The sequence below is a fragment of the Watersipora subatra genome, chromosome 10, assembly GCF_963576615.1.
Source record: "Watersipora subatra chromosome 10, tzWatSuba1.1, whole genome shotgun sequence".
NCBI classification, from domain to species: domain Eukaryota; kingdom Metazoa; phylum Bryozoa; class Gymnolaemata; order Cheilostomatida; family Watersiporidae; genus Watersipora; species Watersipora subatra.
Window position 1 is genome coordinate 57615409 of NC_088717.1, and position 15402 is coordinate 57630810.

Here is a 15402-nt window from a genome sequence, read left to right on the forward strand (position 1 = left end):
TCAACACTCACTACACTAGACCAGCAAGTGCTAAAGCTATACACAAAGTATGCGCACACCTCAAGTACACAACTGAAGAAGATGCGTTGAGTGATTTACTACGTAAAGAAGTCTTAGCTATTAACAATGGGTGAATAAGGTGCAAAAGCTTCAAAGTATAAGTCTATGGATTCATCACTCGACATGCATGTTTGCGATAAACGCCTCAGCTTATGCTGTCCGTGTCCTCTTTCATCATAAGCTTTCGGTGCTCAAATACAAAGGCAGTTGTATATTGATCAATTCATCTACAAAAGAAACAAATTCAATTCTATAAAGTGTGACGTATGAAGAGGAGGTCTACGACACGCTGTTCATTCACAGCAGTGAGAAGAGAATACTTTTGTTAGTGCCTGCCTCGCAGTTTTAAAAGCAGCATGTCTTGGTATAGTGGTCAAGCGTCGAGCAGGAACTTGCAAGACCCTTACGTCCGTAAGCCATGGAAAGATGAGCCTACCAACTACAGTCGCTCGGCGAGTGTAGATAGCCTTAGAGAGGGAAGCATTTGTCAGAGACTTCCGAGAACACCCCTACCTGCTGAAAGAGAACGCGACGGTTTAAGACAGCAACATCCTAGAGAAGGTAACTCTGACTGTACAGTTGATAGTTTTCTAATTATAAACACTATTTGAGTTTGTTTCTTATGGCAGCTTTTCATTACACTCTATGTTTCGGCATCATGGTCTAAAAGAAACATAATTGGTATATCAAACGTGTTTTTATTAGTTAGATTGTAAAAGATTCTATGGAGAAGGTTGACTTGGATTCTGGTCGTTATTTATAGCAACAGGCGTACTGTTAGGTTATTATGTGTGCAGTATATTAAGATGAGTAGTGGGCTAAGGAACTGTAATCTTACCGCAGGATATCTATGAGTAATTAATTAGTCTGTCGTTGGAGAGAGAAAGGTGAGTGGGATGACTTCTCTACCAGGCTCTTGCCTTTTTCCAGTACAGAGAGTTAGCATATTCACGAATACACTCCATTCAGAGCCATTTTAGTTACTGCTGTTTATGCTATTTTAATGGCTAGCTAGTGAATGAAAGTGCTGTGACAGTGGTAGTCAATGAAGCTCGTCCGTTGTCATTACTAACCCATCTCCTAGTAAAATCACTCACTCTACTGCACAGCGACGTGCTCAGTTTGTTTTTGTTCTTATTCATGACTTTGAGCCACACAAGAGCGCTATCTCCATAAAGGTAAATGCATATCGTGTTGATGTTCTGCTTGCTGGAACTAAAATAAGATCTAGGATACAAATGTATTAGTGCGTAGTGGAAGTTAAAGGGTTGGTAATGTACTTCATACACTAAGCTCAGTGGAGTTAGTAAAGCAACTGGTGTCATGGTGAATAAAACTTTTCGCTCAAGTGCAAGACACTCTTCGCTCACGTTGGTCAAGACACTCTTCACTCACGTTGGTCAAGACAAAGGCATTTCATTTGGCTTTTGACAGTCCTCACTGCAGTTTGCCAGAAATTTGATTACAAAGGTTTTTGACTAAATGATTTATACTGATTTGTCAAGTTCAAACCTGGTTTTTCGTATGAGTAGAGCCAACCTCCAACTGCTAAAAACAGTATTTATTAATGTTGGAGTATTTACACTACTGCTCAACTGATAACTTCCAATTTATTTAGTAAACAAATTTTGTAACTGCTAAATATAGCTACTTTTAATCATATTTAAATATATAATTTATATATACTTGTTAGAATATTACTTTACAAAATGACTCAAAGAACAAAGCTGTTTCTATGTTTGTTGGACTACTAAAGTATAACAGGGGAAGTCATATATAGGTCATTTATATAGTATATATAGTCATATAAACTAATTGAATGCTACAGGAAACGAGTTTAGGCCAATAAACAATCCGATAGCAATGAGCACTGTCCACACCACTCCTAATGACATTTCCCTTCAAATAAACTCCAAACAGCCCAGCTCTAACAGAACAACACAGAACCAGAGTCGTGTCGAGTCACCTCGCATTGTAAGCAAGGCGTATGGGTTCAACCTGCCAACATCTGAACGTCTGAGAACACGCAATGCTCAGGTACAAACTTATAGTAAATGTGTCCTTCTAGTCAAGTTGTCTCCAATTAGTTAAATTGTTAGTTGGTTTCACTAAATCGGTAGCTGCAAATAACAGGTTGGGAAAGAGCTCACCGAGAAGGCAGCAGTTCTGACAAGAAGCTATTCAACGGGTGAAACTATAGCCATTACTTCAGGCCTTATAATTCGTGGATTCACTGAGAAGACAACTACACATGGAATTCCTCACATATATTTTGCTACAGGTACGCTTTCGCTTGCTCCATTTTTGTTTAACATGGTTTTGAGGATATTACACATTTATTAGTTGTAGCTGTGTGCTGGGCGTTGTTCTTATATTGAAGCCAGATAAGGTATTGAAAGTATTTCATAATGCATGAGTATGGATTGTTAACTACTCCTTTTCCTGTCTATGCGCAGAAGTCTTCCATTTGCATTAGAGTCTGTTATTATACTCTTCAGCAGTTTCACGATTTGTTATGTAATCTCAGAAAAGATCAGTGCTGGATATTGGCGTAGCTGCCTAATCAGCATGGTTCAGTGACCCGGCAGCATTCAAACACAACCTATGATAGAAAGTCAACACTCGTGTAGGCCTATTCTGTTTGGGCTATTAGCCGTCCATCAATAGGCCTGCTATATAAATGGTGAGAGTAACATCAATCATGCGTGGCCTCAATTCTAATCACATAACCAAATTTAGTAAACGAAATAGTGGGTAGTGCCCTCATTTCTATTGTAGGCTTGATAAAGAAACTCGTTTGGGCAGTTGTGACAATCGCAGCCCTTGTGGCTCTCTGCCTCCATCTTTATCTCCTCATCTCTAGCTGGAAAGAGAATGCTATTGGAACAAGACAGGTCTCGACACAAAAACGAAAGTTAATATTTCCTGGTAGGTGAACCTTTTACTATCAGTTTTTTTTCTTGGTAAAAATTCATATGCAGTTATAGACAGAAGAAAATAAAGAACAATGTATTAGAAAGACAGACTCTGTGGTTGTTTATATTGGACATGCACTAACATGTGCTTGTTTTCCTTCTGCATATAGGCTAGCATAATAATTATTTCCTGAGAGTCTAGCCTTCAGTAAGCTTTAATAAATGAATTATAAATTGGCCAAGAAAATCAAGTTGCCATGCTTATTATAATAAATGTAAACATCAGACATACTTCGGCCTCAATCTGAAGGAATTTGAGGTTTCCAAGAAATGCAGCTAAATTCGGTAGGCTGGTCTTGTTGATTTTACAATTGGCTTTAGCCTTTCTTATAGCTGGCTCAATTAGTATTGACATAAGCTAGGTTGTCAACCAGAATTAGGAGGTTGTATAAGATAATCTTAGATCTGATATTTAAAACTGATTGTTGACATAAGAAATGGGTTAAGGAATTTTATTATTGTATCATTAAACTGCATGTTAAGCACACAAGTTTCTTTCCAATTACGATTGGCTACTCATTTTCGTTAGCCTATCATGATAGGCTACTCTCTAACCAATCATAATTGGCTGCTCATTTTCCCCGCCAAACTTTCGTTCATCGCTTTTTTCTGCTCTATCATTCTCGACCACTAAATGGGATTCCAAATTTTATATATTTAAGGAGAAACTAAACATTTAAACAACATTCTATGGTCTGAACATGCTACAGTTTGAGCATTCTATAATTTGAACATTCTATGGTTTGAGCATTCTATGATTGAACATTCTATCATTTAAACATTCTATGGTTTGAACATTCTATGATTTGAACATTCTATGATTTGAACATTCTATAATTTGAACATTCTATGGTTTGAACATTCTATGGTAATCCTTAGTAACCTTAACTAATTAAAGTCATAACTTAATGTTACATAATACTTTTTGCAGCAGTTGTCACAATGATTTGTAGCATTTGATATTTCATCCTATAAATACCATAATGTTGCCCTAAGCTGATCAAGATAGTTCTTCTTCACTTGTGAGTAAATAAAGAAAACAAATATTTTGCTGTACTCAACAGGGTTTCAGGATGTTCTAGTTACTTATATTCGAGGGGTTTGGGCAATGCCTGGCAAATTGAGTGTCTGCTTAGCTTACCGCAAGCAGAGGCTGTGTATGTTTCTAAGAGTACTTATGTATAAAAATGCTTCTGCGATTCTGGCTGGACAAGTCTGACCTAGGTGGCAAGGAAACTTTAACAACTGACGATCAATTTTAAGATCGGATGCTATGTCTGTCACCACTTGTGGCCCCTTTTGGGAATTGCACCCAACCTGCTGGACACATTTCAGGTCTATTAGACAACTCGGATAAATCTGTTCTTTACAGTAAATAACAGTCAGAGGCACTTCTGGTTGATTCATTTTATATGATAACAGGTAGAGATCTGAGCCCGATATGGCAGATGAACACCCATACATATTTTTTGAGAAAGCTATGTTCACACTACAGCACTGTAGTTTTAGTACTATTTTAGGCTTTTGTTGATGCTCAGTGGAATATTATAATATTTCACTTATTATAATATACATATTATAACATTGTAAATGAAAATTGTGCAATTCATGTAGAAATGCTATGAAGTCGCCGTGTTGTACTTTTAAGATCTCAAAATTACGATAGTCAAATTTTGTTTCGTGAACTGCTATCTTGTCCTATAGTCAGCCAACCACCTCGTTGCTGTAGTGTGCTGCATGTAAAACTAAAACCATGTCAATCTTTTTATTGACGGCTGCCACTATGTGCAACTTTCTATTTACAGCTGTCACCGTGTGCAACTTTCTATTTACAGCTGTCACCGTGTGCAACTTTCTATTCACAGCTGTCACCGTGTGCAACTTTCTATTTACAGCTGTCACTGTGTGCAACTTTCTATTTACAACTGTCACCGTGTGCAACTTTCTATTTACAGCTGTTACCATGGCCAACTTTCTATTTACAACTGTCACGGCGTGCAACTTTCTATTTACAGCTGTCACCGTGGGCAACTTTCTATTCACAGCTGTCACCGTGTGCAACTTTCTATTTACAGCTGTCACCGTGTGCAACTTTCTATTTACAGCTGTTACCGTGGGCAACTTTCTATTCACAGCTGTCACCATGTGCAACTTTCTATTTACAGCTGTCACCGTGTGCAACTTTCTATTCACAGCTGTTACCGTGGGCAACTTTCTATTCACAGCTGTTACCGTGGGCAACTTTCTATTCACAGCTGTCACCGTGTGCAACTTTCTATTTACAGCTGTCACCGTGTGCAACTTTCTATTCACAGCTGTTACCGTGTGCAACTTTCTATTTACAGCTGTCACCGTGGGCAACTTTCTATTTACAACTGTCACCATGTGCAACTTTCTATTTACAGCTGTCACCGTGTGCAACTTTCTATTTACAGCTGTTACCGTGGGCAACTTTGTATTTACAGCTGCCACTATGTGCAACTTTCTATTTACAGCTGTCACCGTGGGCAACTTTCTATTCACAGCTGTCACCGTGTGCAACTTTCTATTTACAGCTGTCACCGTGTGCAACTTTCTATTTACAGCTGTTACCGTGGGCAACTTTCTATTCACAGCTGTCACCATGTGCAACTTTCTATTTACAGCTGTCACCGTGTGCAACTTTCTATTCACAGCTGTTACCGTGTGCAACTTTCTATTTACAGCTGTCACCGTGGGCAACTTTCTATTTACAACTGTCACCATGTGCAACTTTCTATTTACAGCTGTCACCGTGTGCAACTTTCTATTTACAGCTGTTACCGTGGGCAACTTTGTATTTACAGCTGCCACTATGTGCAACTTTCTATTTACAGCTGTCACCGTGTGCAACTACAACACTCTGAGGGTTTCTACAATAAATAATTACATTAAACTTGGATCACTCGTGGATGAAGCATCCCAGCAGTCTAATGGGTCGAGTGACAGAGCCTCCTTAAGAATGGATCTCATTGGAGAGCTAGCAAAAGGTATGTTGTAATGTTTTGCTTATGATTGTTACTGCACTTAGTATTCTTGCACATCGTATTCTTTTTTATGTACCAAGGTTATAAAGGAAAGATAATTCCAAAGCTTCCCAATACTCTCTCTCTCACAGTCAGTCGTTTCAACAATAACTGTTTTATGCTTTAGGCATTTTCATCGACTTCCAAGTAGCGCTGTATTCTGCTTTCTTTTGCCATATGTTTTGGGTATAGCTTCCAATACTGCATGTACATGTTTTCTCTTTGTTTAATAAACTTTTTTTAAGGATAAATGCTAACACAAACATTGCTGTTAAAATGCATGCATTTTAAAAATGTTTGATGACCTTTAGAGTTCACCACATTGGAGGATGATGAATTTAAAGACTTAGGACACAATGCCAGTGAATTAGCCCTCTTCTGCTCCTTTTACGGCGAGTCGTGTGAAAGTGAATACTTTCGTTACTTGAGAGATCCTCGCTATGGGAATTGTATCACCTTTAATTCTGGTCGCTTGGAGACGAGTGATGAGAGTGCGTCAGTCACTAAAATACCTTTAAAGGCTTCAAGCCTCACTGGCCCAGAGAGTGGTGAGTATTTAAATAGCTCTTTACAAACCACCAGTTACCACTCAGAAGTTAACACTAAAATTAATGCGCGTTATAAGGAAGGACAACTGCTAATAAGCAACAGTCAGAGGTATTGCTGAAAGTGAACTCAGGGAAATCTGGCCATAGTTTATAATCTATTTTTCAGCATTCCTTTAAATTGGTTTTAAATTCAAGTTGCCTGTAATTCATTAGATTTGACAATTCTTATCGTGATTCAACCGGTATCAGCTTTGTGCAAGCTTGCCTAACCTAAACACGCAAGCATGCCTAACCTAAACATACAAGCATGCCTAACCTAAACACGCAAGCATGCCTAACCTAAACATGCAAGCATGCCTAACCTAAACACGCAAGCATGCCTAACCTAAACACGCAAGCATGCCTAATCTAAACACGCAAGCATGCCTAACCTAAACACGCAAGCATGCCTAACCTAAACACGCAAGCATGCCTAACCTAAACATACAAGCATGCCTAACCTAAACATGCAAGCATGCCTAACCTAAACATACAAGCATGCCTAACCTAAACATGCAAGCATGCCTAACCTAAACATGCAAGCATGCCTAACCTAAACACGCAAGCATGCCTAACCTAAACATGCAAGCATGCCTAACCTAAACATGCAAGCATGCCTAACCTAAACACGCAAGCATGCCTAACCTAAACACGCAAGCATGCCTAACCTAAACATACAAGCATGCCTAACCTAAACATACAAGCATGCCTAACCTAAACATGCAAGCATGCCTAACCTAAACATGCAAGCATGCCTAACCTAAACATACAAGCATGCCTAACCTAAACATGCAAGCATGCCTAACCTAAACATGCAAGCATGCCTAACCTAAACACGCAAGCATGCCTAACCTAAACATGCAAGCATGCCTAACCTAAACATGCAAGCATGCCTAACCTAAACACGCAAGCATGCCTAACCTAAACACGCAAGCATGCCTAACCTAAACATACAAGCATGCCTAACCTAAACATACAAGCATGCCTAACCTAAACATGCAAGCATGCCTAACCTAAACATGCAAGCATGCCTAACCTAAACACGCAAGCATGCCTAACCTAAACATGCAAGCATGCCTAACCTAAACATGCAAGCATGCCTAACCTAAACACGCAAGCATGCCTAACCTAAACACGCAAGCATGCCTAACCTAAACATGCGAGCATGCCTAACCTAAACACGCGAGCATGCCTAACCTAAACATACAAGCATGCCTAACCTAAACATGCAAGCATGCCTAACCTAAACATGCAAGCATGCCTAACCTAAACACGCAAGCATGCCTAACCTAAACATGCAAGCATGCCTAACCTAAACATGCAAGCATGCCTAACCTAAACACGCAAGCATGCCTAATCTAAACACGCAAGCATGCCTAACCTAAACACGCAAGCATGCCTAACCTAAACACGCAAGCATGCCTAACCTAAACATACAAGCATGCCTAACCTAAACATGCAAGCATGCCTAACCTAAACATACAAGCATGCCTAACCTAAACATGCAAGCATGCCTAACCTAAACATGCAAGCATGCCTAACCTAAACACGCAAGCATGCCTAACCTAAACATGCAAGCATGCCTAACCTAAACATGCAAGCATGCCTAACCTAAACACGCAAGCATACCTAACCTAAACATGCAAGCATGCCTAACCTAAACATGCAAGCATGCCTAACCTAAACACGCAAGCATGCCTAATCTAAACACGCGAGCATGCCTAACCTAAACACGCAAGCATGCCTAACCTAAACACGCAAGCATGCCTAACCTAAACATGCGAGCATGCCTAACCTAAACACGCGAGCATGCCTAACCTAAACATACAAGCATGCCTAACCTAAACATGCAAGCATGCCTAACCTAAACATGCAAGCATGCCTAACCTAAACATGCAAGCATGCCTAACCTAAACACGCGAGCATGCCTAACCTAAACACGCGAGCATGCCTAACCTAAACATACAAGCATGCCTAACCTAAACATGCAAGCATGCCTAACCTAAACATACAAGCATGCCTAACCTAAACATGCAAGCATGCCTAACCTAAACATGCAAGCATGCCTAACCTAAACACGCAAGCATGCCTAACCTAAACATGCAAGCATGCCTAACCTAAACATACAAGCATGCCTAACCTAAACACGCAAGCATGCCTAACCTAAACATGCAAGCATGCCTAACCTAAACATGCAAGCATGCCTAATCTAAACACGCAAGCATGCCTAACCTAAACATACAAGCATGCCTAACCTAAACATTCAAGCATGCCTAACCTAAACACGCAAGCATGCCTAACCTAAACATGCAAGCATGCCTAACCTAAACATGCAAGCATGCCTAATCTAAACACGCAAGCATGCCTAACCTAAACATACAAGCATGCCTAACCTAAACATGCAAGCATGCCTAACCTAAAAGTAATATTTTTATTACAACTCAAAATCATTCCATTTCTAGTGTTTATACATAAGGTGCTTAGTTGTAGTGAACTATGGTTATTGTGAATTATGGATATAATGAACCATTGGTACAGTGAAGCATGGCTATAATAAACTTTGGAGTGACTACTCTCTCAAGCACATCATGTGGATCTAAAGAGGCGAAGAACACAACTCTAACATCACCATGCTCTGCTCATACAGTTTTGTGGTTTTGTAGGTCTATCTTTTGTGATTTTCGTGGAGCAGTATGAATATATTCCTGTGCTGACACCCGCTGTCGGAGCTCTCATAGTCGTTCACAATCAGTCCGTAATGCCTTTCCCAGACCAGAATGGTATTTCTGTCACTGCGCAGACTCTCGTCAATATAGGAATCAGAAAGGTAAATAATGGGCTCGCTAAAAGATGTGTTTTGATCCTTTTTCTGGCTACGCGAGATACTTACTCCTTTAGTCTTGCACACATGGAGTTCTTTTCACAATGTTGTTTCGGTGATACGTGATCAGTATGGTAATTACTCTATCGAGGACCTCTAAATGAGTTCAATAAAAAACAGCGTACTTCTTACTTTTAGCGTTCAGTTTTCATAGATTCAAAACAAAAAATATTTATGAATATTTCAGGCCATGATATTGCCATGCATATGCTATTTTAGCGCTGTCAATGGACCCTACTAAACTTGCTTATTGCGTGTGATCATATGCCTCAGTCAAGATAAAACTATTTCAATTTTTCTAAAACGATGAAAAGTACAAGATTAAAATCCAAACACTTTACATGAACCAAATGAAGTAACACCTCACATTAAGAGAATTCGCAAGTACCCCGCATTAGAACAGCTAACAAATCTTATTGCATCATACGTACTTTGAACTAATGAACTTTGAACTAATAAGATGGTGGCTTCGCACATGTTTGCCCTCCAGTAGTCTATCTATTTGTTAGAAAATTCAATGGAAGTTTAGAGAAAAGTTTCAAGAAAGTTTAGTTTAGAGAAAGTTTAGTTTTATAATCTTTTATAGCTTCCTCTGTTGTTCCTAGTTTTAAATTAAATGCCTGTATAATAAATATGCTGAAGGAGCAGCCTTGACAAAGTGTATGCTTTGAGTTGAGTCTCCTGTTAAACCAAAGTTAGGAAAAGTGTTTAGTGACAAAGATTCCTGAATCAATTTATGAAGTTATTAATAGCAATTCAATAGTTCCAATATGCCGGCTACGCTCATAGCAGTACAAAGTGTGTTGTGCTCAGTCACATGCAAACTGTTATGAAAGTAAAATACCAGAATCTGTCTGTACTAGACAATACTTACATCTGGGCTAACTGTTAACTGTTAACTGTTAACTGTTTCACTGCTACTTACAAGTAATAAAAAGTAGATTTACGTATCTTTTCAGAAACTGTTAGTTTGAGCTCTTAAATATTATTCAAAAGTAATATTCAGGGTATGGTATGTTTTGTCAGGAAGTTCACGAGCGACTTTCAGGGAAATATGGAAACTGCACTGGAAATGATGACAATACCAATAACATATATCATCCAAAGTATCAGGTATGCTAATAATATTTAAATATTTATATATCATCAGAAGTGCACTCTATAATAGTTCTATACTTGTATATCATCAGAAATACAAGGTATCTTTATAATAGTTGTATACTTGTATATCATCAGAAGTACAAGGTATCTTTATAATAGTTCTATACTTATATATCATCAGGAAATACAAGGTATCTTTATAATAGTTCTATACTTATATATCATCAGGAAATACAAGGTATCTTTATAATAGTTCTATACTTATATATCATCAGGAAATACAAGGTATCTTTATAATAGTTCTATACTTGTATATCATCAGGAAATACAAGGTATCTTTATAATAGTTGTATACTTATATATCATCAGGAAATACAAGGTATCTTTATAATAGTTCTATACTTGTATATCATCAGGAAGTACAAGGTATCTTTATAATAGTTGTATACTTATATATCATCAGGAAGTACAAGGTATCTTTATAATAGTTCTATACTTGTATATCATCAGGAAGTACAAGGTATCTTTATAATAGTTCTATACTTATATATCATCAGGAAATACAAGGTATCTTTATAATAGTTGTATACTTGTATATCATCAGGAAGTACAAGGTATCTTTATAATAGTTCTATACTTATATATTATCAGGAAGTACAAGGTATCTTTATAATAGTTGTATACTTATATATCATCAGGAAGTACAAGGTATCTTTATAATAGTTCTATACTTATATATCATCAGAAGTACAAGGTATCTTTATAATAGTTGTATACTTATATATCATCAGGAAGTACAAGGTATCTTTATAATAGTTCTATACTTGTATATCATCAGGAAATATATCATCAGGAAATACAAGGTATCTTTATAATAGTTGTATACTTGTATATCATCAAAAGTACAAGGTATCTTTATAATAGTATTTGTATACTCATATACGTATTACATGTTAATTCACATGTTTTAGGTGAGTTATTCACAAACAGCCTGTTTAAAGACTTGTTTCCAAAGACAAGTAGCTAAAGATTGTGACTGCTATATATCCACAGTACCATATGATCACCGAAGTGAAGTATTTGTTGGTCTGCCAGAGCTATCCGTGTGTGACGATACCATTGCATCTGTTGGTGAGTAGATATTAATAAAACTTGAGGAAACGTTCATATTCACAGTGAAATTTGACTATGAGCATTGGGTATTGTGTCAAAACTGAGCCATTTCATTTTATAAAGCGTATTATTCAAAATGAACTATCAAACGCTCCATTTATTCACCTCATTTCTTGCAGCTAGCTGTCTCGCTAGGGTGCGGGACAACTACGAGGATCACACAATCTCTTGTGATTATTGTCATAATGCATGCTATGAGACTGAGTTTCCCTACAGTATCTCCACAGCCTCGTGGCCCGCTGAATCATATTTAGTATGTTTATTCCTTTCATGCTTATATTTATTGCTAGTATTTCTCTTTAACTTCATCGTGAAAAATCCTGATTGTGCTTCTTGTGGAAATTTTTTCTTATATTCATCATGGAAAATCTAACTGTGCTCATTGTGAGAATTTTTGTTCATATTAATTGCGGGAATTCTTCATTGTGTTCAATATCGTGGCTTCTACTTCAATTGTTGCATTGAGCTAATATCGTGTTTTTAAGGATGATTTGATAGTCGATCTGATCAGCAACTATCCTGACCTGATGAAACGGATTCGAAAGAAGGCTAGAAGCACAGAAGATGGCCAACCACAACTTACTAATTCTGAAGTCAATGAACAAGTAAGTGTTCATATTTTATTTATGTTGAAAGCTGCATGTTTCTAATGAACCCAGTTACCAGGCTTCCAGGCTAACTTGCCTCTATATATATATATATATATATATATTTCTCAAAGGATGTCTGTCATCTGTCTGTCATTCCAGCTATAGTTATTATTAGAATAGCCGTAGCTGGACAACAATGCTGACACAACGTCATGGCCTACCACCATTAGAAGCCTAGCGCCTATTAACTAGCTCACTGGAATTACTAGCTTACTAGCTCAGAATTAGTAAACTAACTAGTTCACTAGCTTACTTAGTTTGTAAGCTGATTTTTAACACCCGGGCAACGCCGGAAGACAAAGCTAGTTACTAATAAAGTTCTCTTCACTAATATTTGTCTCAATTGCTGCCTAGACCTAGCTAAATGATTGAACTGAGAACTACAGATAAAAGTTGCTCTTTTTTGGGCTTTGCCGTCCAACTGTAACTTGCAATCACCTCTATTCTCAAGTCTCTCAATATTTGCTATAAAGTTCAGTGAAATACTTGTCTCATTTTATAACTAGCCGGTAGAGTATGGTGTCTAGAGTATTTTAAATATTATAGATTTTTAAGTAAAAGTATAAAAACTGATAGAAACTAAACATAAAATAAACTTTAAATTATGTGCATAGTAAGTTACACTAAAGATCTCTATTAGTCATTTTACTACATCACCTATCTATTTTATCTCCTGTGTTACTACGGCTAGACATCAATTTATTTCTTTAACATAGACAAACTTTAACAATGGAAGCCTATTTTTTATTGCTTAATACCTAATTAATTTGATATGTTAAATTGAGTTTTTTGCATAGCTTTGTATATAATGCATTTTTTAATGCTATCACATGCAATTACTAGAATAAGTTTTTGAAAAATGGAGTGAGGTAAACGAAACACACTGTATTTTAATAAGATTGCACTAACGCGCAATAGTTTTGACGTACCAAGCAAACATAGAAACAAATAAACATTGTATTTCAAGTTTTAACTTTTTAATTTAGCTTTTGTAAGTTTGCGAATTTCAAGTTAAAATATTGAATAAACCTTGAATTAGAAATAGTTCTTACAGAATAAACCTTGAATTAGAAATAGTTCTTACAGAATAAACCTCAAAATAGTGATTCACAAAAGTTTCAAACTACTTTTTGCTGCAACAAATAGACGCGCAACATGACAATTGTATTCAGTTACTTAAAAAACAACCATATGATTTTTATTACTAAGCATTCACTTTGTTTCTTAATTATACTGTAACTTCTTGAGAATTAATGTAGGTGAGAATCGGTTTCAGCATAATCAATCCTCTCTCTATACAATGAACCAACGTTTTACTTGCAAAAAGCCGGAAAGAGGTCACAACTCCATCAAGTCAATGTATGAAACTATTTTTATCAGTGAGTGTAAGTTATACTGTAAATAAAAGACAACCACAGTAATTTTCATAAACATCGGGTTAGTGACACAACAGTTGAAAGAAAAGAAAAAATTATAGCAGGATTTATAGTATGAGAGAATTAAAAACAGAATAACGATTGCAAGATGTACTCAATAAATAGTTTGATAAGGTATAGTCTTATTCCACTTCTCAGTCAATCATAGTGTAGGTGAGTATGCAATGACTTTCTGACAATGGCTATCAGAGTTTAGTAATAAAAGGCCTCTATTGAAAATGTAATGATTGATGGGTTACTTCTAACTGAGTTCAAAGGTCAAGTGGCATCCTTTAGAAAACATCTAATCTATAAAAGCATGATGAAGAATGCGTAATACACAAATAAATAGTATAAGGGGAAAGTATCAGATTAACTGTTTAGTTTAAAAGAAGTAGGATGATGTGAAAAATATATTTATGGAGTAAATTTTGTACAGTTATTAGAAAAGAATATTATACTATGGCAAACAGCAGCTGTGATTGTTGGTACTTTGTATAAATAGGATTATTTTCCATAGAGCAAAGTGGACCAGTTTTTAAGTGCTGCGTTTAAAAGGTTTTAATTGAAAACCAAAATACAACTGTATAATCTATGCTTTAGGTGAAGAGCATTGTCAAATCCAACTTTCTACAAGTAAACATCTACTATGAACGACTACAGCAGGTTACATACGAAGAAGTAGCTCTATATGATGATTACCAATTTGCTTCTGATTTAGGTATGTATAGATCTATGATGATGTTAGACATTGGAATGGCTGTAATTAGGTTACGCAATCCTTAATAACGTGACACTGTAAAATTAAAAAATTTGTATTTGTAAATTTATCCTAGAGCAAATATTGTTTTTAGGGGCAACTCACTTATGCTGTACAGCGACTACTGAGCTCATTGTCTTTGTGTCTACATATTTGCATTCTTTCTATTTGTTAGGTGGATCATTTGGACTTTGGGTTGGCTGGTCTATAATCACCATGATAGAGTTCATAGAAGTGCTAATAGATCTGTTGGTATATTTTTGCTTTGGCTGCTGTGGATACAAGAAATACAAATCCCCTAAAAAACAAAGTATGTAATGTACTGTGGCAGCATTTAATCTGTTGCTTGGACGATGCCTTATAACTTTGCAATACGCTTTTTGCGTTTTATTACCTCGACTATCAATTACATTTTTCTATTTATTATATCTTTTTATCCCAAAACTTGCAATTCTATTGCCAGTTCAATCTACTTACAATCATAAAATTTGTTACTTGACCTTTAACCTTGGCCTTATTTTCAACTACTTTAATATTTTTAGAAAAAATTATATGTCATCAATAAAGATTTTATTCAATAGCAACACTGTTAAGCTTAATCATGCGAATTATATCATCTGTATTAAGACAGAACAAGTGGAGACAACATTGAACTAACCCAAGAGAGACATGACTTGATACAAGAGACACCCGTGGCTCACCATAAACCTCATAAGTTCCTTGACTGCCATGAGTGACTGTGATTGCTTAGAGCTA

The 15402-nt window shown here is 36.7% G+C and overlaps 1 protein-coding gene across 3 annotated transcripts; it reads left to right on the forward strand.

The window, feature by feature from the left end:
- Positions 1 to 396: 396 nt before the first annotated feature.
- LOC137405769 (FMRFamide-activated amiloride-sensitive sodium channel-like) lies at positions 397 to 15402 on the forward strand. Of its 3 annotated transcripts, none has more exons than XM_068092158.1 (14): positions 397 to 621; positions 1889 to 2097; positions 2194 to 2341; positions 2839 to 2988; positions 5891 to 6043; positions 6391 to 6627; positions 9330 to 9493; positions 10574 to 10660; positions 11620 to 11779; positions 11941 to 12074; positions 12307 to 12426; positions 14490 to 14607; positions 14822 to 14956; positions 15274 to 15402. In XM_068092158.1, exons 1-14 carry the CDS (start codon positions 417 to 419, stop codon positions 15381 to 15383), a joined length of 2130 nt encoding a protein of 709 aa, XP_067948259.1. In that variant the 5' UTR covers positions 397 to 416; the 3' UTR covers positions 15384 to 15402. The 3 variants fall into 3 exon arrangements, with proteins under 3 accessions (XP_067948259.1, XP_067948260.1, XP_067948261.1); XM_068092160.1 differs by lacking the exon at positions 397 to 621 and adding an exon at positions 1140 to 1238; XM_068092159.1 differs by lacking the exon at positions 10574 to 10660.